The following is a 27003-nucleotide window of genomic DNA, read 5'->3' as shown; positions in this document are numbered from 1 at the left end:
TCATTTGCCTGTAGATGAGTGTGCAATAGTAGATTTGCTGCCAAAAGAAGCTACCCCCTGACACCCAGTCCCCTCAGTTCACTATTCACTATGCCTGTTAAATGCAAAAAACAAACCCAACCAGACAAAACCCAACAACCACCACCAAACCCAAACAAACAAGATGTGAGAGAGCTTGTTTTGCTCCCACTACAATGCTATTCAGTTTGTGAATGAAATACATATGTAAAGCAGTTCTTTAAACAGAGCCAGGGATATTATACTGGGTATTTCACTTTATCACCGTGTTTACAGTTGTGTACCATTTCCCATTTTTAATGCTAATTTAATTGGTCTCTATCCACGGCAAGAAAGTAGTGAAAGTATCTTTCTACACAGGTAAAAAGATGCAGAAGTGTTAAATTCCATAAACCCTCATTGCAGCTGTGGGGGATTAGGTGCAAGGGATTCAGCAGAAAGCTAACGACTCTATAATGAGCACTGATTAGAATAAATTCCAGCTGTAAGCTAGTAGTCTTGTTTCTAGGAGCAGAAGAAATTGGTTCCCCTATGCATACTCATTTTTACTGCCACATACAGAGGCAGTGTTTTCTAGAGATTGATTTTGTCTCAACATTGAGCTGAGGCAGGGAAATTTAATGGTTCTGCATTATTTTTCTTACTGAAAATAAAGCCTTTTTATTGCGAACCCTATGTAATTTGGCCCTGTGTTCCCAGGAACACTTCTTTTCCGGGTCAGAAGTTGTGAAATGAATGCACTTGCAATAACAGAGGTTTGACCTAACTCCACTGTCATGGAGTGAGGTGGTATATCACGAGTAGGAGACTGACACCAAGCAGGGGAAATGACTTGTTAATTCAGTTGAAGCCTTTGCTCATAAAGTGCCTCTGGATTCAGCAAATCATTATCTCCATCTTGAGAGATCACTGGAGTAGTATTAGAAATCCAGTAGTTCCTCACAATTTCAAAAGCATTCATGGTAACTGATAGGTGAATATTAGCTATGTAACCTTCTAATACCATAGATTTCTTGAGTCACTGAGTCAGTGACTCAGTAGGCTTCTACACAGCAAACTGAATAGCAGAACCTGTGGTAAAAATTTGGTATCTATTGCATTTCTTGAAAAAAACAAAACATAAAAATCCATGTTCTGGTTTTGTACTTTTAAAATCCAAATACAGTGGCTTTGGTTATTTGTCATCCACGTAGATAAACTAACATCTCTTTGGTGAGAAGGCTGAAGGGTTTGGTTTCAGGTTTGGAAAGATTCAAGTTATGCTGAACCTAGTGAAAGACTAAAGTATTTTTATAGGAAGCCTGAGAGATATTTCAAAACAGTGAAAGAAAACTAGGCTACCACAGCTGTTTTAATGTTTGAGTTAAAATACAGATGATGTTTCCTTGAAAAAATAATCCAGTTGTGTCTACACAGTTTAGAAGTTATGCTTCATAGTTGAAGATGGTACGATCTGCTCACGTTCTGTCTGCAACTCAGACACAGAATAAATTCTGCCTTTTTATTTGCTCAGTAATTGGTTTCCTAAAAAGTAGTACGTGGCTGAGAAGATGGCAACGATAGGAGAACAGCTAGAATTGTAATTGTCATGCAGATTACTTTGCAACTTAATTTGTGATAGAATTAAGGTCAGCTCTGCTGCTTGCTGAAAGATTTGGCTGATTTTACCACTATATTACTGGGGACACATGCCACAATTTCAGCATACAAGGACAGAGGACTCTTCAGTTGTGACCTCAGGCTGAATTGAATGAAAACTGGCTTCCTATAGCCTTCAAGTATGTCAGTGCTAGACATGCTTGAGAAGAATTCCTTTCTCTGTTTCTTCCCATCTATATTCTAAAAGGTTTCCTGTCTGCCACTACTGATTTAAAGTTTTTTCCTTCACACTCCATCCCACAGGGCATTTGCTGCACTTTTACATGCCACTGCTGGGGGCGAACTGCAGCTGTCATTTGTGCTGCCCAGCTGATAACCATTCTCTTTGAGCCCTCAGAGCTTCTAATCTGGCTATTTCCCCACAGCTGTTAGAGTTGCCCTGCATCTGTCAGCCAGTCTTCTAGACTTGTGCCCTGTTTAGCCACTGGCTTTTAGCTTTCAGAGTAATGGCTTCCTGTGACACTTCACTGTTCTATAGTATCTAGTGTGGAGCCGATTTTCGTACAGGTAAGTACCATGTATGAACACTCTACTGGAATTTATAAAAGGCTTTCACTGCACTGATACCACTTAAGGCAATTTCTGGGTTTGGATATGAAATGAAGATTCTTAGATGTGGGTGGAAAAACTCCATTACACTGTCTGGCTAAAATAAGGGTTGTCATCTCCATATATTTCAGGAAAATCTGAGTCATGAATTTCAAACCGTGCTTGTGTTACATGCTTTGTGCTTCTCTGTCTTCAGCTGTAGTGACTTGTGTGCAGAGTCCACTGCACTGTAAATCGCTTGAGTATTATTTAATATGGGGATAAGAACAGCTATTTAAGAGACACAAATTTGTTCTGTTCTTGACAGGAAATAACTTTAAGACAGATGAGGTGTGTGTAGTCCTTTCTTAACTTGCCATTTGAAAATACCTTTTTTTTGGCAGCACTCTGTTATAAATGGTTTTAGACATGCTTGTATAGTGTGCTTACCTGTTCCTGATTGTGTCACACAAGCAATTTATCTTGGTTGTGGGCAGTTTTCTTGCAGGCTGTGCAGAGCACTGCAGTGTTGTGACTAGATTACTATTTTTATCCAATGTAAAATATTTCTTGTTTATACTGTAATTGCAGTAGAGAACTATCCTTAGTTTCCAGTAAGTGGAGCAAACTATATCAGAGGCAACACTGGTGGACAAATGGCTTAGTGTTCTGAGTTTCATTTCACTCCAAAGGGATAATTGATAGCTGCTTTATTAAAGGGATCATAGTGGGCATACAGAGAAAGCCTTGTAAGTCTGCTAGTTCTTTTAAAAGTGAGAAAGGACACGTAACCACTGGGAAAGTTTTGTCTTCTGATTTTCTCATTTAAAACTTAGGATACACTATTTACCTTAAAGCTTTCTGTCAAGACCAGTGGTGCAAGGTATCAGTAACTAAAAAGAGCTTCAAATACTGGGTTCCTTTTGTGTCTTCTCCTGTCACTAACATGCATCTCAGCTTTGTACCCCAGAATCTAGAATCTGTTTCAGGGAGAGCTTAGATGTGCTATGTGGTGCCACTGCACTAATCCCATGCATCAGATTCCTGGATTTGTCAGACACTAAAGTTTGAAGTTTTCCTTGTCATAGCCAAAATTCTGCAGGGCTATCTGCAAGGTTCTTGGTTACAGGGACAGGATATTTTGCATAAATTTGTATGATATATATACACTGTCTATAGCTTCTCTAATGTTCTAGCTCCATGCTAGTCTTGCTGCTCAATGGGTGCACACAAGACTTGGGAATTGTTATGACCAAATGATCTTGTGGTTGGCTGACATGCATTTATTACAAAACATGCAGTTGTGTGGTGCATTTCAGAGGCCTGTGTCTGAGCACAGTTCATCCCAATTAAGTAACTGCATGGGTTAGGTTTATCATAAGCATGCAGCAATGAAATACACAGAGAAACAGGTCCTGAAAGTATGTTAACATAGTTTCCCCCACACAAATCACACACACCAGATTGACTGTCAGACCTGTCAGAATGGGCTGTTTTCTTGACTGTTTTTGATAACAGTTCAGGTATAACAGTTCTGCTTATTTATTTGGAATCCAGTATTTAGACAAGAGTAGGGTTTTTTCTTTTGATTCAAAGCAGCTCAAGCATTTAATGGGAAGAATTAATGAGCTTTTATTGTAAATGTGTCCTTTTCCCCCTGACACACAGATTAGAATGTTTGAAAAAAAATCTTGCAGAGAGATCTAGATAGATGGGAACATTGGGCTCTGATTAATGGGGTGAAATTTAACAAGTCAAAATGCCAGATTCCGCACCTAGGACAGCATAATGACAGGCTCAAGTGTAAATTGTGAGAGGCGTGGCAGGAGGGCAGCCCTGCAGAAAGAGATCTGGGGCTGCTGGTAAGCAGCAGGCTCATTATGATTATGTGCAGCAGCAGCTGAGAGGGCAAACAGCATCCTGGGCTGCATCAAACCCAGTGCAACCAGCTGTTCAAAAGATGCAATTGTCCCACTGCATTCAGCATTGGCATAACCTCACCTTGAATGCTGTATGAAATTCTGGGCCCACTATTTGAGAGATGTGAAGGTCCTTGTATGCATCCAGAGGATGGTAAAGCTGGTGAAAGGGCTGGAAGGAAGGCTTGTCTGCTTTGGAGAAGAGATAGCTGTGGGGCAGCCTCGTTGCTCTTTCACAGATTCCTGAGGAGGGGAAGAGGAGAGCAAAGTGTTGAGCTCTTCTTCCTGTTACCCAGTAGTGGAACCTGTGGGAGTGGCTCAGAGCTTCACCAGGGGAGGCTTAGACTGGACATTAAGAAGCATTTTTTTTACAGGGAGGGTAGTCAAATACTGGAACAGGCTTCCTGGAGAAGTGGTTGATGCCCCAAGCCTGTCAGTGTTTAAGAGACATTTGGACAATGCCTTTCATAATATGCTATTAGTCACCCCTGAATTGGTTAAGCAATTGGACTAGGTCATTGTAGATCCTTTCTGAACTGAAACAATCTTGTCTATTCCTAAAAAAGTATTTGGGAGATACTTCATGGCATCCAGCTAGTAAGAGCTAGTGAACTATGGAGTAGGGCTTTTAATAACTTCAATCACAGTGCATTATCCTTTAGTGCCCTATGACTGCCAAGTTAATAGAATAACTTTCAGATCAGGTTTGAAATACATGCTTTCAGTACACATTAAAGAAATGCCTGAGCTGAAAATTGAGACGACTTCCTGTTTACTGCATAGTGACCAAAGCATGACCCCTTACAGGCAAGAAAAAGACATTGAAAACTAATTTCAAGGTTCAGGATTAATTCTCTCTCAAATTGACACGAGAGATACTACACCAGAATACATTTAGTGTAAATGTAGAGCCTTTTCTCTATCTGTTCCTTTTAGTGTCTGAGTTATCACTTTGATTTCATAGTTCCATATCACGAGCATTTTAAAAGTTACCTGTGTATCTGGTTTAAAAATCTACAAACATACCCTTTTTACCAGTCTCTCAGTTTGTTTCCTATTGGTATCACTGATCTCTACTCATAACCTTTTCCTGAATGTGTGTTTTTTCTGTCTTCCCTACAGTAATTCCTTAGAAATGATTGTCATATAAAGAGCTGGCTATGGCAAACAGGAAACATCAAAGCACTACAACCAGCATGCTGGATCACAGAACCAGAGCTTGCCCTACTTCATCTCACAACAGGGAGCCTGAAAATGAAGAAAGTGACCTTCCTATTGAAGATTATGCAGCAAAAGAGGCAGAACTAGCAGCTGTCAGACAAGGTAGTCCTACACTTGTGGAACATGAGTGCAATGATCATAGTGGAGATGGTGACTCCAGCTCTGACTATGTGAATAACACCTCTGAGGAAGAAGACTATGATGAAGGCTTACCAGAGGAAGAGGAGGGGATCACATACTACATTAGATATTGTCCAGAGGATGACAGTTACCTGGAAGGAATGGACTGCAATGGGGAAGAGTATGCTTCCCATGAGGAACATCATGGTGAAACAGATGAATGTCAGGAAGCTGTAGAAGAATGGTCTCAAGGTAAAATTCAGCACCAAGATGAAAATGAGATGACAGACAGGCAAGAGTGGCAGGAAGGTCAAGATAATGGTGTTCAGATTTTGGAGGATGAAGTGTCATCTCTGGAGATTCAAGACCAGGAAGAAAATATACAGTACTGTCAAAGTGAAGGTGGCTATCCAGACTATTACCCAGCAGAGGCTAATGGAAACTCACAGGGAATATCACCATACCATTCTAGAAAAGAGGATGCAGAGCTGGAAGAGCAGGAAGAGGACATTGACCAGATTGTAGCAGAAATCAAAATGAGTATGAGCATGAGCAGTATTAATAGTACAACAGAAATGAGCCCAGAGCATACTGGGACTGAAGACATGGCACATGACTATAAAGAGACTTGTTCAAAGGGAGAAGCTGTTCACAGTGCTAATAGGCATGAGGGGAGGCCAAAATCACTGAACATCCCATCAGCCTCTAAGCACAGTGGAGATGTGCCTAGAGGTTTTAAAGCAAAGTCAAGAACCCCAGAGGACAGACAGAAGTGGCCACAAGAGCAGGTATGAGGTTCTCTTGTTTAAACAGCCTGTCAAAGGCATTGTGCAAATGTGATGCTAGTTATTCCAAAGATAATCAGAGAGAAGTATTTTTATTATTACTCTCTATTGTATCCACAGCTATGTAATCACACTGTATAGTTAAAAAGGTGCTGAATGTAGTCAGCTTAGGTGGAGAATCAGGAAAGATGTTTTGCAGAGAGCAGACAATTCAGAGTGAAACAAGATATTTCAGATGCATAGGGTAAACCTAGGTTATTTACACTATATTTACTCTTCAGTGACATACTAAGTAAACCTAAAACTGGGGTCATCAGTGAAACACCTTTTTTCCTTCATTAAGGGCTCCTGTTCATTGCTTTATTGTGTGATTGCTATTAATTTTGTTTGCAGTAGAATGTATGCCAAGGTTAGATACTGCACATGTTAAAAAGAGCTGCAAAGACATGCCTGCATATCACTGTCTTTCTGTGCTAGGTGGGCATACCTTGACCTTGGCAAGAAGGAAGGGATTTATACCAAATGAAATTTTTACCAAAAATGCTGGGTTTTTTTTCTACAAGAATGTTGTAGATGTTAATCTAAACCAAGCATAAACTTTTTTTGTTCTAATGGTGTGTGCCAAAAAAAGGAATCTTTGGTCTAAACTAAAGCCTGAACCACAAGAAGCTTGCTTCCAGATCAGTTTACTGCAAGGTATCCTCTCATGCTTCCTTCCCACAAAGGGGTGTGCTATGGGAAACTCCCATCCTGCTGTTCCCTGACAGCATTTGGAATTTCAGAATCTCCTAATGCACGTAAGACACCTCCAGAGAATGGCAGACTTGCTTATTATTTTACTAATTTAATGCTAACTATGCAGTCAGGTTGCATAATTAAAGTGAGATAGAAGGAGTCAAGAAAAAGGCTTCTAAGCCAGCAGCTGAAATAATACTGATAGCAGATGTGTTTGCACTAATGGAACTCTCAATTAAATAATTGCCCCTCTCTGGAACCTCATGTGTGCTAGAGGTTGGTTGTTTCTTCCCAAGCAGAGTTAGCACTCAGGATCAAGAGGGGCACCTTTGAGAAGGACCATATTTTGACCAAAAAACTACATTAACATAGAATGGAATAAACAACCAGTAATGTTAAAACCCAGCAGAACTCAAGCATTGCCATGCCTCAGCCCTAGCTAAGAGGAACTTTATACTACAAAAGAGGTGGAGATAAAGGGGATCTGCTTCGCTGGGAGGGTTCATGCAAGACTGGTGGAAAAGGGAGGCCCAGGTGTCTCTAGTTGGCTATTAGCCATTAGGACAGGGCTGGCCAAGGCACAAGTGGACCTGCAGGCTTATTTCTCAGAGATGTCTATAGATGTTGCAGTATCCTCAAATAAGTAGAACCTGATTTTCCTCTCAGTCTAAAGATGGCATTTCCTGCTGCTTCATGTTCCTTCACATGGTTCTGGACACTGCTTCAGTACTTGCTAAGTAGCAAAATTATTAGTAATACTGTCTCTTTAATATTTTTATAGCTTTTCTTTGCACAATCTGTCCTCTTATCAGAATCTTACTGTAGGATAGGAGACTTTTAACATAGCTGTGCCTCTGTTAGTGTGCAGTCGTTCCCAAATTTCCAGTTTAGGTTTAGGTCCCATTTTGAACTGCAAGACAGGGTATAAAGTATTTACAAACCATTTAAGTGTTTGCTTTAAATGTGTTGGGTTTTTTTTATTCTGGTTATTGTAACACTTCAAACAACAATATCAATTAGAAACTCTGTAAGAAACATGAAGAAAGCAAGTGTCAAGTAATTTCACTGCACATCAGCTCACACTGCTCCATACTGATTTAGCCATGCTATATAATTAGATTTGTCTTGTCTCAAGCAGAGAGCATTTATTAGCAGGGAAATTGGAGGCTTCTTAGCTGCTACAGCTGTGTAGACAGGACACTTAGTCAGTGGGCCCCCAAGTCTTGGTGCTCTGTGTGTATCTCAGGATTTTCCTTGTGTAAGGTTTTATATTTTCCCTTGTAGATTTCTTCAGAAGTGTGAAGCTGTGCTGCCATCCTGTAGATTTGCTTGGCCTAAAAAGTCATGAGGTATATAGGAACAATATAGGAACAGAAAGTTCTATGTTCAGTGCTAGGATTCTGTTTTTCAGATCAGAGGTGATGTTAGGACTAATTTGATTTTGTCCAATACTGAGAATAAAAAGATTTTAGAATTCTGACTTTGGTTTCTGAACAATGTGAACATGTCAGCTTAGTTTCATGTGAAGAGTTTGCACTGAAATGAAATAATTCAATTTACATGTAAATTGGTAGTGTAACTGCTACTTATTAATTGAAATGTCTTATTATTTACATCAGAGTATTTTACTGTAACTAAATGGCTCCAAAATTGTGTATGAATCTCATGCTATGATCTATCATGTTATGGTATTTCAGTATCAGTAATGAGTATTGACGGCACATAAATGACTACATATAATTAAGTACACAAAAAAGCTTCATGACCAGTGCCTGTTGTAAAATAGTGGAGAACATGCTAAATACAGTTTCATGTGATAATGTTTTATGAATTTTTGTTAAAATTGGTTTAGTTGTTTAGGTGGATTGGATTGGTTGATGGGTTGGACATGATGATCTTGAAGGTCTCTTCCAACCTGGTTTATTATTCTATTCTATTATTCTATTCTAATACAGTGAAAATGTTCTGACTATCATTACGCTATTGACCTCCACTGAAATCTCTGCTTTGTTTTGAAACTTTCCAGTAGACAAAAGGATTTGAAATCCTTCCTCTTTGTTTTTTTTTTTTCTTACAGATGTGCAATGGTTTAGAGCAGCCAAGGAAGCAACAGCGTTCAGACCTCAATGGACCAGTTGACAATAACAATACACCTGAGGTGGGTACCTTAGGCAGGCAGGCTGTTCCGCTGCCTGTCTTCCTGCGGTCAGAGGAAAAGCAGGCACTGAATTGTCAGCTTTCTGTGCCTCACACACGCATACTTGGGCTCTGTTTCTCTTCCTGAAATGACAACAAATACCACATCTGCATATTTCAAAAAGTCACTGAACTATGCCCATGAATTTGTTGCTGCCACATTCATTTTATGTAATTGTCCACAGCATGTACTCATCTAAAATTCCCTGATGACACGGAGAATAAGGAGAACACTTCAGCAATTATCTTCTTGGGTTGTTGGAGAGCAAAAGTAGCATCAAAAATAAATTGTCTTCTGCTTCCCCTCACTAATGTCAGTCTTGGAAACCAAGGACTGCTTAATTCTCTTTAAATAACCCTAATATCAAGCATGTAATTCAGTACTGAGGGCTCACATGATTCCCATCTTCTGGAGTGGCTTCTGTGATAAAATGTGTCCTGGCTCAGTCATCTGTGGTAAAGACACAGTGTTAGGCAGACCTGCTCTTGTCATGGAAGATGGGAGCAAAGATGACATCTGAGAATGCAGAATGAGGTTATGCTTGAGGCTAGACACAATGAAATGAAATTCAGACTTAAAAGCAGAAGTCTGTTCTCTCAAAAACATATAACATATTTAGCATGTAGACTGTAACATTAATGAAGAAGCACATTCCTAAAGCCTTTTCCCCATAATGGAGAAATCAGCCTCCTTCCTGGAAACAGGAATGCCTGAGGAGGCTGGCAGAAGACAAGCGAATGGAAGGACTAGACTTGCTTATTGAGAGGAGACAGCAGCATAAAAAGAGCATTGTCGTGGCCCTTGCTGAGATTAAGTGTACTGCTATATACTGTGCAATCAGGGACAGTTCTTTTTATTCACTGACCCAGAACCTCATACTGTAAAATACTGTTAAATATTGGTAATTGGAAATTTTGGATATCAATAGGCAGTGTGAGCTAGTGGACAAACCATTGCACTGGGAATTGCTGGCTTATGTTGTTCACTTGACAGCTGACTTCCTAGGTAATTTTCATGTTCATCATGGTACCCTGCCTCCCTTAGATTTTTGCTTGGTGGGATCTGCTTAAAATGCTTTGAGATTCGAGGTTAGGTTGGGTTAATTACTGAGGTGTAATGTGGCTATGCAAAAGTTACACAGATTATACAGAGGAATCTGATTATTTGTCTTTAAAAACAATGGTTAACCATTTAAATACAGTATCATTTCACTTAAGTTTGTGAAAATGATTTTGTTACAACCTATACCATTTCTATTTCTCAACAGACAAAGAAAGTGTCTTCATTCCCAAGTTTCGTTGATGGTAAGTTATACATCATCCACAGTTAAAACAGGATAAAAAGGAAGCAAATGCTTTTAATATATTTTAAAGATCACAGCTCTAAAACCCAGTCAAACCCAAGAGAATACAGCTGAAAAGCTTTAAGTGTTGAAGTATTAGACATTTCCATCCTCCCCTGTGGCAGTGGCAGCCTGATAGTGATAAAAAGGAGCAGATAGAACTGTCAGAAGGATTAAGGTAAAGATGGAGACAGCTACAAATCTAGAAGGGGTTAAGAAAGGTGGGAACAGTGGGCCCTAGCAGGGTGGGGATTTATGAGGGTGTATGAGTGCCATGTTCTTCATGGCCTTGTGCAGAGGAAGGAGTCATTTAAGTGTTCACAGTGGCCCCTTTGTCACTTTGATGTGATACCTGTTAATGTACCCTATGAATCTCAGTTATTGGCCCAACTGGAAAGGTTCTCCTGATCTGCCAAAAAATTGGTAATCCAGTCCTCTGTTTAAGGGAACCATATTTTCATCTGTTTCTTTAATCTTCTTTGCACTGCTATTATACATTTTCTGTTGGGAGAAAAATAAGTCATCTTATTAAGACAAGAAGGTAGACAGAGATAAAATGGGATTATACTGAAAAACATAATTCTCTGATTCACAGACAACTGAAAAACTTTGTGTGGGGAAAATGCATACAGCTGCAAAAGAAAGGTCTACAATGTAGACAAAGTAAGAAGAGACAGTAAGAAACTACTAAGGGACTGGCCTCTTACAGCTGCCATGAATGCACTTTTCCCACTACTGGAAACCACAAATCAATGTTAAAAGCTTGATTTCAAATGTAATTCTCAACTCAGGGAAGACCTAGTACAATTCAGAATAATATCAGAGTATCCAACACATTTTTTTCCCTATTCCCTGATGTCATCAACTTGAGTAGCAACTTCTGGTTTTAGTCATTTCCTTGAAGAGCTAGAAGAAATGGAAAGTTCAAAGAGTGCCTCTTTACACAGACTGATATCTGAAGGACATGCGTGTAACTCTTGGCATGTACTGGCAAACAGGTCCTAAATAGAGATAAATTAAATGCTTTCCCCAAAGGTGGCAGAGACAGGAAAGCAATATGATAATTTGGAATAGACATCTACTGATTGTACAGTGAACAATTAAAAAGAGAGGCCATCATGAGCAGACCTTTAAAACAGATTAGAAAATTCTCCCCTCACAGTGCTTGCAGTTCCAAGTACACATTTTAATTTTATTGGGATGAAAAGGTTATGCCTTTTTCTTTCCTTACCAATCAGCTCACTACTCTGTTGGAAAGGAGTCAGTGTACCCCCTTTTTTCCCTTATTTTCAGTTCATTTGTTTTCTTTCTCTGATGTTTTTTTTTCTTTGGTTGCACATTGTGGGAGAACAAGCACTCTGTTAGGCTTTTTCTGTTGCAGGTATTTTAAAGCATTTTCTAATACAAATAAATATGTTTCTTATAGGAGCTTATGTCAGCTAACATGGCTGATCTCTGAATTCAAAGTAAAACATAGGGTTTATTGTTTTTATGCAGCATTATAAAAGGAACAGGAATATGCAGCATGTAAGAGAAGATACTGCCAGCTAACACTCCTTGTTCTTCCCTGAGCTTTGATGCCAGTACCACAACCATACTCTGCTTACATTCATGTTCAGCTGGTCAGCATGACTCCTTAACTAAAGCTATACAGTTATATGTATCTATATCTCTATTAATATGTAGTCTTTTTCATATGCCACGTGGATGTAAGAACCAATCAGATAACAGGCACAAAAAATATTGTAGATGTGTCCTTTCGCTGTTATATTTGTTTAAGGAGTAATACCACTATTGCTTGTAGTGGTAATTAGTTCCATGTTCGGGTTCTGTTTTTTTTTGCTCTCTGTGTTTGTCACGTCATCATAAATCTGATCCCTTTGTATGGTAAAAAACACAATGAAGTACAGAAATCAGTCAAAACATGGAACTTGTAGATAGCTATCTGCAAGGTGACAGATGCCCTCTGCCATCTCCTTATGGAAAATCTGCTGCAGTGCCACGCACTATAAGACCTCAGTGACTTCATGGAGAATGGTGGGTCTCAGCAGGAAGTTAAAGTGCTCTGAGCACACTCCCTACATACTGTCTGAATCCTTAGTTTACACGTGATTTTAGATAAAGATAAAAATGTGTTCCAAATAATCATGCTGAATTTGCTTTCTTATTTTATATATACGAGATAAGTTAATATAAAAATGTTCAGACCTAGTCTGTGTAGCCTAGATATATCTTTATACTTGTTGCATCAAAACATTAGCAGAAACCCAAGTAATCTTGATGACATCGATAAGGCATTTAGAGATAGAATTTTAGAAACAGTTGCCTAATGTTTAAGCACTCATACTCCACACACAGTTCCAATCTTTGTTCATACTGAACTGATCTTCAGGTTTCATCTGATACTCTCTTCTTCCTTTCCTCATCAGTGAGCCTTACCCATGCTTACAGTCAAGGGCATGCTTAAGTGCTCTGATGAGCTGGGACCTCAGCTATGTCTGTGTTTTTACATTATTTAAAGCAGCCAGAGATAAGGGAAAAAAACACTCAGGTGACCCAATTTGACCTGACAATTCTCAAGACTCTTCCAACAGATGTCTTGGTTTACCTGACTGTTTCCTTTATGATGGGAGATTAATGTTGAAGATGTTTACTGCCCAGTGTGCTTTTTGTGCTTGTTTGCTTGTGTTTTCTGTGTTAACTGTTCCTAGGAGCATTTTATACATATTGCTGTTTTATACATGCTACTGCAGAATTTGTTGCTAGTATAATGATTCTGCAAAAAATCACTTTCAAAGCTAGGAAGAGATGATGAAACCACATCCAACCAGAACTCACCCAATCATTAAAGTATCCAAATAAATCAAATTAGCATTCTAAAAATTGCTAAAAGCCCTAGATTATTTTCATGTTCAAAAGGTATTTCAGACTAATTAGTTAAAAACACTATTGCTGTCACCAAACAGCCAAGACTTGAGAAGAACTTGTTGTTTCCTTTGTAACATTCATTCATTCCACAGACCGGTAAGATACAGTAGAGATTACCATGTCATGCTCAGAGGTGCTAGGAACGTACAGGTAAAAACAGATCTCTAAACATGTCTTTGAAAAGAAAGTGCCTTTGACGTAGCCTGTATATGACTTGGAAATCAAGCCAAAAATGTCTTGCACAATGATGTACAAAGCACCAATATAACCAGAAGTGGGCTAAATTCAACATTGTTGAAAATAATTGAAAACAAGCCTTCCTGAATTCAACCAGAGTTTTTGGGATGGAAAGGAAGTAGGTTAAGGGGCTAATGTGTTTTAAATAACTAGTACAGCCATTTCTGTTGATAAATCCCACAGACTTAGCATTTTTGTCTTTGCTTGATGTAATAATGATTGCACTAGACCTTGTACCAAGAACTGCAATTTAACTTGTCCTCAGACTCACAAAATATTTCAAGAAAATCAATCTAAATTAACTGTTGAAGGAGGTTAATTAAACTGATTTAAGCATTATGTGGGTAAGCATACTTCAGATTTAAAGTAACCTTGATTTAATATAGCATGATTTACTTAGCCTGAAATGAGTGAAGGAAAACAAAACTAAAGCGACTTTAATTTTTAGTGAGCGTGTTGATGCAGGTAGCTAATTGGGTTTTGCTAACTTAACATTAAATCCACATCTTTAGTTAATTTCCCTCTTTGCTAACCTTGAAGCAAGATCTCAATATGATACCACATAAATATGTTGTTGCATGCTGAAGAAAGCACAACAATACACGATTAAGTTTTAGGCCTGAAAAGACATATGAATAGCATCTTCAAAATAGATACCAGATCAGATTAAATCAGCTGTCTGCTGAAAAATGTAATGATGCAAGCCTGTAAGCAAGGAGGAACAGATACAGTAAGTGGAGTTCTTGTGGGCTTTTGATTGCCTTGTTTTCATTCAGTGAATTAGTGCTGTAAGAATAAGAATGGGTTTTTCAGGTATTGAAAGATTTGGCCTTCGTGAAGAGTTTCAGTGACATTATAAATCAGTAGCTTCCCAATGAACAAGAAAGCTTTTCATTTATTTATTTTTTAAACTAGCATCTCCCTTCAGTGTCATTTTTTTTTTCCTCACACATGACATTTCTGTACGTCAAAAAAAAATGTCTGAGCAGCTTGGCAAGTTGATACAGCTCAGAGAAAATTTGAGGAGCAGAAAATATTCACTGTCAAGAATTCAGCCAAACTCAGGAATGACTGTTCTTTACTGTTGACTCAGTCAAACTAGATGTAAAGCATAACAACTGAATCAAGAGGATGGTAAGCATAGACCCAGTATGATATAAAAATATTATCCTTTATTCTGTTCTCTCTACCCCCTCTTTTTCATCCTTGGAAGGGAACAACTTCCAAAATATAAGAGAGGTTGTGGAGTCTTCTTCTCTGGAGACTTCCAAAACCCATCTAGATGTGTTCCTGTGTGACCTGCCCTAGTGGATCCTGCTTCAGCAGGGGGGTTTGACTCAATTATCTCGGGAGGTCCCTTCCAATCCTTGGCATTCTGTGACTCTCACCAAAGTCACTGTGTAATTAATACTAAGTGTATGTAAAGGTTTTCTTGAAGAAGGCTAAAATTTAAAAAAAATATTAGTATGTTTGTAAGTTCCACTCTTTTCCTCTCTTCTTCAACATGACATTTTTCATACTTTTCCCATGTGATCCTTTTCCACCACTGCTTTCTGTGATTTCTCTGCTTTCAGAGGAAAAGGCTGTATGACCTGTTCTGCAGATGCCATCAGTTAGACTGTGAATGTTTTAGTGAACTCCTGTACCAAAACACGTTTCTCAGCTCTCAGTTTATACCAGCCCAGAAACTGTATTTTTCTATCTGAATTCAGGCCTTACACATGAATAAAAAGCATCAGGATGCCTACTCCACTTGTTTCCTAAACTTTCTTAATTGTTAAGTTTCATGGACTTTTGCCAAAACAGAGCACACCTTTGTGCCCGTTGCTTATCAGTATCTGTGCCAGAGATAATGTCTGGGGATTCTGTGCTTCCACAAACATCTCACAAAATGTGAAAATGTATCCAAACAGAAGTTTAGCTCATGCACTGTAACAGTCATACATAGAAACAGTAAAAAAGTTACGATGAAGGGACCTGTCAGCATTTCTGCAACTTGCAAATAATTCCAATGTGGAAAAAAAATTACCACTGATTTTCCTCTAGAATTCCACAGTCAGACCATTATGGAATGTTTTAAATATTTCATGTTTGGTTAATATGTTTTTTTGGGAAAAAAATTATAGGGGAAAACATAATTTATTTTGCACTGGATTCCTTCACCTGTTTCCTATTAGAAAATGTATTAGAAAGCTCGTTCAAGTGTCAATGTCCTTTATTCAATTTCTCATCTCTCTACTTCTGAGAGGCAGTAACTGTAAATGTCTCATCTCATGTCAGTTCCAGGACCTTGTGAACCTGAAGACCTCATTGATGGAATCATATTTGCGGCCAATTACCTGGGCTCTACACAGCTGCTCTCTGAGCGCAACCCTTCTAAAAACATAAGGATGATGCAGGCCCAAGAGGCAGTGAGCCGTGTTAAGGTAGGGAATTATTCTGGTTCATAGAATACTCACTGATCCTCTGACAGTTGATCTCTAACAGGACCAGATCTGTAGCTCATATCTGTTCTAAAATGCACTTAGATGAGTACAGACATCATACTGTAAACATCGTGAGTTTCCAGTGGTTATAATGAAAATTCATACAGCATCTCTGAGGAACAAAATTCCAACTTATTGCAGAGTCTGTTCAAAATTGTTCAGAAACTGTATTAAGATTTCAGGTATTAAGGACAAATTGTAGATTGCAATTAGGAAATACTCCATTGTCAAAGCAAAGGATATTTGTTTGGCTCTGGTTTTCCTTTTATCTTATTTATTTCTCAAACTTTCTACAAATTGTGAAGATTTCTCTCAATATATTGAATTATTACTTTTAAGACAAGAAGATTTGTTACTATTGTGTTTGGATTTGGTATTACTTGGTGGACAATTTCTGCGTAAATAATGTAGCACTGACTGCTTCATACAGCTGTGTAATAAAAGGGGGTTTTGGTTAATAATTCAAGTAGATTTTTCTTCTGCATTTTTTTTTGTGAATCTGCTGTAAATACCTCATCTGAATAAACACATGGTTAGAAAGAGGAAGATTTAAATGCTAATTATGAAAAGTATGTGCTTAGTCAAGGAAATATTTAATTTGTTACTATATTTTTTAACAAAACAAGTTTGGGAAAATAATTTACTTAGCAAGAGAATGTCCTAATTGATGATTGATTTAGCATTTAGAAGCAGATGGAAGGCAAGACAGGTCTAGTTCCTTAAACATTCCAAACTTTTCAGTTTAGCATATTGTGATGTTTCAAGTAGTAAGTAATTGCTGATTGCAGTTAACTCTCTAAAAACTGTTTTATGTGTTAATAGTGATCCTAATCTGTCAGGCATACTTAACAACTTTAGAAAGTCATGGAAGAGTGCTTGAATTTAGGTTTGTTCCACAATTAGACATGATTAATATGGATTGAAAACCTCACGTTAAAATAGTGCATGGACTGTCCTTTTAAACTGCCATATCCTTAGCAGGATAAATGCTATGAGCAGCTCTTAACAGACAACACTCTCTGGTACCAATTTTTTTGTAGTCAATCAAAAATGTGCATAATGCCATTACATCTAATTATGCTTGAGAAATGCATAAGATGTAAAAAAGTCTTTCTTGCACATCCTTCTGCTACTGCCCTCAAATTCTTAACAGTTCGGATTCACAGTCAAAAGGTTTTCCTGACTTCCCACACTGTCTTTTCTCTTTTTTTGTGTGTACATCTGTCTGCATTCTTTTTTTATGCTACTCCTCAGAGGATGCAAAAGGCGGCTAAAATCAAGAAAAAAGCGGTGTGTAAACTGTTTTTCTTGAATGCTAATGTTTACTTACTTTTTGTTGTACTTATCCTCCATGGAGTGTTGTGTCTTTCATTATGGGTCCTCATAAAGTTGTCATTTGGGTTTCTTCTTTTTTAAGTAGTAGAACCCTGGGTGGAACAAAATGAACTCATTTTCTTCATTGTTCATTTGCTGGAGTGCCTGTCTGCTGCTCTTCTTGTGTTGAATTCCTGTGATTTATTTAGTCCAGATACACAGTCAATGTTACCCAGGAGATGCATATATTTTTATGTAATGCCTCTTTTTATTAATCTAAATAGTAAGATGTATATCCTGTGCCTGTATTAAATTATTGTCAGTATTTTAAAACAAATAAATTCAGCAGGTAGTAGGTGGAACAATTCATAAAGGAGACATTTCATTCAGTTAGAAATTTTACTTCAGTTAACTAAATACAGTTGAGGAAAATATCACTAAAATGAGTATTGCTCTTTGTAATGGTCTTGGATGAAAGCAATGCCATAGTATATGCTTGCTTTGTATTTTGCCAGATGAGACTTACTTCAAATAAAATTAATCTGAGTGAATTATAGGCATAGCAAAGGCTTTATAACTACAGAAAAAAGCATCCTTCTTCCTTGCACTGTTTCATCAAAGAACCAGTCTCTGACCTGGAGACTGATAACTGCCTTTAGCAAAGGGTGATAGAATGTGACCATTTGATTCTGGCCACTAAGTACCAGTTGCAAAACTGCACTGTGGACAAGCAACCTAGAGGAATAAATAGGTTCCTTCTGGAACTTAAGTATTAGGTAAGCTTCATTGAGAGGTAGCAGCGGCTTTGCCACTTCCTCTCAGTTTTTCTCATGTGGGCAGAGCCAGCACTTAAACTTAGGAAACCATGTGGCATTACCCCATAATCTGGTTTGCTCTGTGATATGGAATATCACAGAGATATGGAACTGTTTCCCTAGTGAGCAGTGCTCATTTGATGTCTAAAAGTCAGCTTATGACTTTCTGTCATATGAGAGGAATATTAGTTCAGCATTCAGATCTTATTTTCAAGAAAAAACAAACAAAACATCTAAAAAACCCTAAACCCCACCACAGTACTGATGAGCACCAGCTTGCACTAAAGATAGCAAGAGCAGTTGATGGGGAGTATGTCACTTTCTCAGCTCTCCCACTTTCTCAGCTTTGGTGCCTTAAGAACTTACGTGCATTAATGAGACAGTGGGGAAGAAGCAGCCATAGTCTTTCTCCTCTTCTGGCTATAAATAGAATTTGTACTTGAACTGTCAGTCCCAGGCTCTGAAAATTCACTCTTACCCACATAATCAGAGTATGCTTCACTCTTTCTATGCAATAAATGCATTCTTTGCATGTATTTAGAAACACCTTTGAATATCTGTCTTTGTAGTGGTTTAACAGTGCAATTGCCTCACATCACATTATGCGGGATCAGTGAATTTGTCATTCTAAAGAGGAGATTAAAATTCCCTTTGTAACAAAGTATCTGTCTTTTAGACTTCAGAGGGAGATTCCCAGGCCTTGACTGAAGTAGATCTGTTCATATCCACACAGAGAATCAAAGTTTTAAATGCAGACACACAGGTAAGTGTCAAGAATAAGGTTGAGTTAAACTGCATTCTTACATTATTAGTGCAAAACTTTACTAAATTTGGATAACTTCACTGTTGCAAGAATATTCAGAAAGAGCAGTGTTAGATCTGGTACTGCTGTTACACTCGCCACCTGCCAATGTAGTAATACTGTCACCAGTTTTGCTTGTTTGATGTATTGGAAAATGTCTGCATATTGCTGGGATCCATAATTCTGATCAGGAAAATATTTGGGAGCCTTTTAGAATGCATGTACACTGATTCCCTAAAATAGTTTCAGTACCCAAATTTATGGCCCAATGGGAAGTTATTTCTGCTTTGACTAAGCTATTCCTATCTGGACATTCTACCTCAAATTTTTCCATAAATAACATCTGAGCTACCATACTCTGATGGAAGATGAAAGAGAAAATGGTTATTGAACTTGTATCTTGGTGTAGAAGATCAAAGGTCAGAAATATGTTTAATTGTAGAAATAAGCTGAAACTACAGGAGATATTTCAGTCAAGATAAATGTAACACACTACATTTAGGATTTAATTTTGTTTTCAATTGGCATATAATTTGTAACAATGCAAACCATGAGGAACCTACTTCTTCTGGAAATTTGAGAGCGTTGCTATCTTCTAATGTGAGGGTAGTGATAGTATCTCCAGGAAATGTATTCTTTTTAACATAGGCAGATGTCCTTAACATGCCACTAAAACTCCCAAGAGATGGAGCCACATCTAATATGGGCAGCACTATTTACAGTCTGCCATCCATAAATTGTCTTGATTCTGCATTTCATCCATTTCATCATCATCAGTTATGATCTAACTATTTGTCCTTGCTCAGCCTTTCTTTGACCTCATGGTAAATTTGTGTCACCCATGGAGTCTACTGTCAAAGCTTATGACTACTTTTTGCATTAGCAGAAAATGGAATGCTAGTAATCAGTGTAAAGATAACTGCAGACAGCTATTGGCAAATGAACAGCTACGGTACATGTACAGCTACAGCACAGTATGGCGGACAAGGTCTCTTTGCTGAGTAAGGATTAGTCTTAGTGGAAGTCACTCTTTCCCTTCTTTAACCAGTTCAGCATTTCAGCTGAACACTACCCTTTTTAAAAATAAGGAAGTCCTTTGAGGCTGGCCATAAACACTTTGTCAATGCAACTGCTATCTTATTCTGACTCCCCTGAGATTTCTAGCAACATAACATGTAAGGCACCATGAGGAACAGTGTCTAGTGTGAGCTGGCTACTAGATGAAAATTGCAGTGCTGCAAATTACTATAATCACAGGCTCTCTGGCATCTACCCTGGGTTTTTTGCTTTGCCCTTTTTTTTGTTGTCCCCCCCTCCGTGTGTCTTTCAGAGAGCTGTAATAGACTTACTCCTATGACTTTTAAGCACTGCAGTTGAATTGCTTTTCCATTTTGGGCTTGGTAATATTTTTCAGTGCTAGTGATGTTTCCTGACTGGTATAATTACCATAGGTTTATTTCAGCTAGTGTGGCAGCTGGCAGAGACAATCTGTTCTTTCATGGCTTTATCAATTATATGAACCCTATTTCTGCAGTGTGCCAGACATGTTTTAACCCATCTGTAGTGTTGTATAGCTCACATGCTGTAGGAGCTGATTTAAAAATGTAAAATACTCTGTTAAAAAATGACATGCAGCATGGTTCAAAGTGCCAAGTAGCACCAGTAAAGGGTATTGCCATGCTGGAACAGAGCCAGCTCTGGTGATTCTCTAGCCCTCAGCAACGCTAGGAAATGGCACCCCACCAATTTTTAGTTGCTTATGCATTTAGCTACTGAGTGCATTCAGCCCAAGCTGACCATCTGTTTAGTATATGTGACAGAAGCAACCTTGGTTTGGCCACATGCCTGCTTCATATGAGCACGAGTCTTCCCTGAGCTTTATGGGGCTCACAGTCAGCGCATGAGAGTAGCAGAAATACCGCAGCAGCCTCACCCATCTTCTTGCTCATTCAGTGTAGACAAGCTGGGAGTAAAGCAACTGGGAAAACTAGCAGAGAAAAGGAAAGATACAGGGGTCACAAATGTGGATGTGCAGAGCGTCTGGTTCCATAAAATTGTCTGACTCATTAGGCTTTCCAATTCACACTCCCATGGGACTACATCGCTTTAAAGCTTAGAAAAATGCTCAGTCTCTCCTTCTTCAGGTGTTCTTTGGGTTTCAATAGGGACAAGATTCCAAAAGAGTTCCTTAGAAAGGATGGGAGATTCTGAGAAAGGGTGAATCTGGACAGAAGATGGAACAAGAGGGTTTGAAAAAGGTAAATTGAGAGGATGAATGTGGAAAGACAAATATTAGGTAAACAAGGCTGGAATGGATGGGACTAGAGAAGGGATGAAGGTAATAATCGAGAAGCAGACAGAGCTTGAGGGATTCATGACAGAGTAACAAAGGAGGAGAATGAAATTGTAATGCTGGTAAAGGAAAATAGAATGGAATGGAACCTGGAATGAGAAAGGAAAAACCAGTTCATGAGTAAGCCAAACCTTCTCTTAACCATTATCACTTTTCATCATTTAGGGATAAGAATAGAACATTTCATTTCAAGCCTGAGAAGAATGGTTACAATAATTCTGTGGGTAGTGATTCTCTTTAGTTAAACAGGTGGTGCCAAGAAACAATAATTATATTTTTCTGTGTCAAATTAAATTGTACTGAAATTCTTAGTTACTCTTGTCAGCTTTAGGAATCATCTTCCTCTCTTAGGCCATGGAGATTTTCCAACTAATGGTAAACAAATACCTAGTTGTTTATATATATATATAGCTGCTGCTATGTAAATGATGATATTTCATAACATATTATATGTAATTTTGAAGGATCAGATATCAAGGGAAACCCTGTTACTATAGACAGAGCAAGGAGGCTATTAGTCATCCCCAAAAGGCCTTCTTAATTAAAAATACCCAAACACCACAAACAACAAATCTGTAGTTACTTTTCCTTCCTTCACCTTAGAAATATCCATGTATGTATCCAAGCAGAGGCAAAAAGCAGAGACAACCCCAGCCTTAGTCAAATCCCAAAGATAATATAGACGCCAGAAAGCAATTTACTGACTTAAAACTAAGAGATACCACAAAGTAAACCAAACCAAATTGAATCAATAAGAAGGTTGTGTGTTGCTTTTTTTAATTCCAATTCAGGCAGAATTTGGTGATGTTTTTAGCTGCTGAGGCAGTGTGGGGAGGATCCTCAGCAAGTTTGATTATGCTTCTGGTTGTTTCCAACAGAGTTCACAGTGATGAACAGCACACACTTCTTTAACGTCTCCTCAAGAAGAAATGTCAACCAACACTGCTTTAAAATACCATTTTATGGCTTCTGTGGGTCCTTATAGCTAGGAAACTTTTTCTAAGATTTTGTCTAAGCTGTCAAACTATCTACCATATGAGCATTACTAACAGAAGTTATTACTACCTTTGTTCCTCTCTATAATTCTACACATACTTTGGTAACAGTGGTGTGTTTTTTTCAAGGCACTTAAGGGAAGTGCAGTCAATCGTAACCTGATTGCATGAGGATTCCTACAACTCTTGTTTGAAACACAAAAGCATCTTACCATTGCAGAAGAGCTTCTACAGTGACATGCCTTCCTGTGAAAAGTTGTGGCAATTTTATGTGTGTTTATTAAAAAAAAAAAAAGAGAGATAAATCAGGGTTTCTTTAGAGTATCTTGAACAAAAAATTATCTAAGCCAGTAGTACAAACAAGTATGTTATTCTGTCTGTATATCAGATTCCAATGTCACATACATTATTAAAAACAGATTACTTTACATACAGAAAACTTTTAATGAAAATCAGGCTGCTTGCTGTTGAGCCACATTAATTCAGTTGTACTTGATGCTGAATTCAGAAATCATAACACTTCCTACAAGTTCATATAGAGTGGTGCACAGAAACTTACATCATTGGAGGTTCCTGCTTCTAAGACCTCATTGCTCTTTTATGTAAGAAACAAATGATAGAAACATGAACTGGAGAGAAAATAGTAGTATCTGAAATAAAACAAGTTTTGTGACAACATAGCCTTCTCTGACTACAAACAGGCACTCGGTTTTCATTTCTCCAAGACAGCTCAATAGTTACTTAAAGCCACTGAATATATTACTGTGAGGAAAAAAAAAACTGGCAAGTCGTAGACTGGGATTTCCCTGCTAAAGACAGAAAGTAAAGTCAAGAGTTTAAAAGGCTAAAGTAATTAAAAGGATGCAGAGCTCAGGGATTTGAGGGAGAGGCTTTTATTATTTAGTTCTCTTCGTGTGCTCTTATGTAAGAAATGTTCCTTAGGATGAAGCTTGGACAGGCTTAAAATCTTTCTAACAGGCAGCATCTGAATTGAGTTCTCGCCACACAACTAAATTGGCAGCCAAATGATACTGACTGTAATGAGATTTTGACTGTTAGCACTGACACTAGACCAGCTCCACCAAAACTGCTCTGAAGTACGTAGGTAGCCAGAAAAGAGCATTAAAAGTTCTGCCAACAGAGAAGGTGAAATCCTGCCTTCATAGCAGACAAAGGAAGTACATGAGTATATGAGAAAGTATTACCTTAGATACGATTGTCGTTATGTGACTTAAAAACAATTGGAAAATTATAACATCTTCTCACACAGATAGGACTACCCTAAACCTGTTCTGTCATTGTGTAATGCCTCTGCTTTGTTCAGCAAAACCAAAACAAATAGGAAATGTGCTTTTCGCACAGCATGAAAATGTTAACACAACAGAAGTATAGATCTTTATGGTTGCTGTACAGTAGCAGCCATGTTTGTGCAAACAAAACTTCCATCAAGGCGGGTTTCTTGAACAGCTGTTATATCTTCAGTTGGAATTGCGGCACATTGATTGGCTAGGGAATGCCAGATCTGGGCCCATTGAAAATGTCTGTGGCATTTATCATTCTCAAGCAATAGGCCATGAAGGAGAGGGGAGATGCAACATTTGTAGAATAACAGTGGGTATGAATAATGACTTTCTATGTCTTTGCTCTCTGTAGGAAACAATGATGGACCATGCGCTGCGCACAATCTCCTACATTGCCGATATTGGGAACATTGTGGTTTTAATGGCCCGACGCCGCATGCCGAGATCAGCTTCCCAAGACTGTATTGAAACAACACCTGGTGCCCAGGAAGGAAAGAAGCAGTACAAAATGATATGCCATGTTTTTGAATCAGAAGATGTAAGTAAATGGAATTAAATTTATTTAAACAATATATGTTACTTAGAGAAAGTCTGAAGTTACATCTAATTTCTTGAATGAATTTTTGTTGTCAGTAATCTTTTCTGATAGAAGCTACACAGTCTCAAGTTGTGCCAGGGGAGGTTTAGGCTGGATGTTAGAAGAAGAGATGTTCAGGAAGAGACTGGATGGGGCACTTGGTGCCATGGGTTAGTTGATTGGATAGTGTTGGATGATAGGTTGGACTCGATGATCTCAAAGTTCTTTTCCAACCTGGTTAATTCTGTTGTATTCTATTCTATACAGGTATCTGTGGAAACAGTAGCCATTTTTGTCCATATTTGTCTTCTGTTCATCAGGTCTCACTCACAGGTTGCATTTTTTTTGAGCTAAGCAATCATTTTCATGACTTCTAAGTAATTTAGTCTGTAAAAGAGAAATTACATTGTCTAAAGTTTAGAGTGCTACCCTGGGATTGTTCTCAGACCTCTCTTTCAGCTCTGCCACTGCTTTGGTGGGGTCACCTTTTCAAGCATCTTGATTATATCATTACTCCTAAGTTGTATGTAATGCTGAAGACTTTCATAAGCATCCATAAAAACCTAGAGATGAAATTAAGATGTGATAACTGGTTGTTACTAACAGTAATATAATAGAAAATGACAGCTAGACACATTGTGTATGAGAACACAGAATGCAGATGAAAGTGAAGGACTACCTTCAAAGAAAGTAATGGCACTGGAGATCAAAAAAAATCAGTAGGGACTAGCAATCAATTTCAATAATGGAACAATATTAAAAATGTTCTTGATAACTCCTGTACTACTACAGACCTCTTGGTGTATTGATAAGATTTAAAAATCTGTTTTAAAAGATGAAAGAGCAATTGGTCATGGGTGCTTTTGTGTACTGCAGCACAAATAAGAAACCCACCTTTTATCAAAGCCAACACTGTATCTGAAAGGTAGACTGCAAGAAGATTTAGATGTATAATGTTGTCCAGAAAACCCTGTGCGTTTATAATGCATGTACCTACTGTCTAAGAAAGCAAGTTGTATTTCTAGAGTAGTTTTATAGGTTTGTGTGGTAGTATTTTTAGGGAGTTATGTTGTAAGGTGCAATTAACTCCTCCTCAGGGCACTGGGAGTTACTTATATTCCCTGATGACAGAATACAATACCTGAAAATCACAAACAGACAGAACTCAGTGTGGCATTCTGTGAGCTGCAGCAAACTCAGACTAGGAAAAGTAAAAAAAAAAAAACCATCAAGTGGAGAAAAAGTTGACAGGAATTCCTTCTACTTCTCTCCACCTGTGTCTTTCTGTGTTCCAGTGCCATCCAGTGGAATAAGGAAGTACATTTTATGGCAGTTCAGTATGTCTTTCATTAGATGAGTTTTGCAGTATGCCGCACATGCAGAGCTGTTATCATCATCATCGTTGTGAATTTCTGTAGATTTCTTTCTAATACAGCTACATTTTTGACACATGCAAATAGCAGTCACTGCAATGTTTCTTTAATTGTACACATTATGCAGCCCAGTGCATACTGTAGTAAAACAAATGCACAGATAAATGCTGCAAAAATTAATGAAGACGTGGAGAATTTTGAAGAGTTGTTCTTAACATACAATCATGGCTCCCGCTGCTTTCTTTAAAGCATCCCTGACATTGCTAGTCAAGGTGTTAGTGGCAATAGCTACTGTAGATGTGCAGTGCAGATAAGTAAGGCTGTGCTGGTTTGCTGGGAATATGAGACAGGTATCATGGCAGTAATAGAAGAACAGATGGGTTGTTTGAAGCAGTGTTTTCAGTCCTATGAAACCAAGATGGAGAAGCAGCAGGTGACAGGACAACCAAAATTACCAGTGCATACATGTCTCTGAAGGCATGTGTAAGCAGAGTGTCTGTACTCTCATCATTCTGCAAATATGCTGTGATCAGAACCAGGATTTATTGACAGTCTTTTCTGTAAGCTGTGTTCCGTATTGGTACAAAGCCAGAACTCTCCAGTGTTTGTTGGAAGTGGTACACAGATAGCATATGGCTGCTTGCTACTGCAATGTACTGATGAAAGAAGATCAGCAGGGCTTTTAAATGGAGTTTGCGGTTTGATTGTGGCTCCTTTCTTTACAGCTGACCTTAAAATGACTTTATATTCATACTAATATAGCAGCTTTGCAGGATCCTTTGTTTTGAGTTGATCTTAAAATCCAGTCTCTGTAATTTCTTATTATTTCAGTGGTAAATTTTATCAGTCCTTCCTCTGAGTTGTGTTGTATTCTACATTCTAGGCACAGCTGATAGCTCAGTCAATTGGTCAGGCTTTCAGTGTGGCTTACCAAGAGTTTTTAAGGGCCAATGGAATTAACCCAGAGGATCTCAGTCAGAAAGAATACAGTGACATCATCAATACCCAAGAGATGTACAATGATGATCTCATCCACTTTTCCAATTCAGAAAACTGCAAAGAGGTAAACTGGTTTTGGAATTTCATTTTAGACTGATTCATTTTGTTCAGAGGAATGTAGTTCTCTTGGAAATATCTTTTGGCATTTTAAGGATGAGTTTACATCTCAACATATGTTGTTTCATCAATACTGTGCTACTAAAATCAGCTTTGTAAGTTTTTAGAATGCTTTCATTTTCAGGGACTTTCTGCTTCTATTGATGAAAAAAAGTAATAAAATACATGTACAGCTGATACGG

The 27003-nt window shown here is 38.2% G+C and overlaps 1 protein-coding gene and 1 long non-coding RNA gene across 7 annotated transcripts in view; one reads left to right on the top strand and one right to left on the bottom strand.

The window, feature by feature from the left end:
- Positions 1-27003, top strand: part of APBA2 (amyloid beta precursor protein binding family A member 2) — an 82061-nt gene that overhangs the window by 44220 nt on the left and 10838 nt on the right. For 2 of the 3 annotated variants that reach the window (XM_068143978.1, XM_068143979.1), the window contains exons 2-9: positions 5247-6253; positions 9063-9143; positions 10450-10486; positions 15970-16115; positions 17430-17465; positions 18981-19067; positions 24108-24293; positions 26589-26768. In XM_068143978.1, the coding sequence (XP_068000079.1) occupies positions 5285-6253; positions 9063-9143; positions 10450-10486; positions 15970-16115; positions 17430-17465; positions 18981-19067; positions 24108-24293; positions 26589-26768 (1722 nt within the window). In that variant the 5' untranslated portion in view covers positions 5247-5284. The remainder of the gene's footprint in view (positions 1-5246; positions 6254-9062; positions 9144-10449; positions 10487-15969; positions 16116-17429; positions 17466-18980; positions 19068-24107; positions 24294-26588; positions 26769-27003) is intronic. The other variant, XM_068143980.1, reaches the window with a different exon arrangement.
- The window catches only part of LOC137443865 (uncharacterized), a 70901-nt gene that overhangs the window by 35189 nt on the left and 8709 nt on the right, over positions 1-27003 (bottom strand). For 3 of the 4 annotated variants that reach the window (XR_010988008.1, XR_010988009.1, XR_010988010.1), the window contains exons 3-8: positions 22667-22700; positions 20952-21093; positions 17506-17602; positions 10877-11025; positions 9152-9265; positions 4207-4367 (exon numbers count right to left, since the gene is read on the bottom strand). This is a non-coding gene — a long non-coding RNA (uncharacterized lncRNA). The remainder of the gene's footprint in view (positions 1-4206; positions 4368-9151; positions 9266-10876; positions 11026-17505; positions 17603-20951; positions 21094-22666; positions 22701-27003) is intronic. The other variant, XR_010988011.1, reaches the window with a different exon arrangement.

This window comes from Melanerpes formicivorus, unplaced genomic scaffold, assembly GCF_026170545.1.
Source record: "Melanerpes formicivorus ecotype bairdi unplaced genomic scaffold, bMelFor1.0.p_v2 SCAF_10, whole genome shotgun sequence".
NCBI lineage: Eukaryota > Metazoa > Chordata > Aves > Piciformes > Picidae > Melanerpes > Melanerpes formicivorus.
This window is presented reverse-complemented; position numbering and strand designations above follow the sequence as displayed.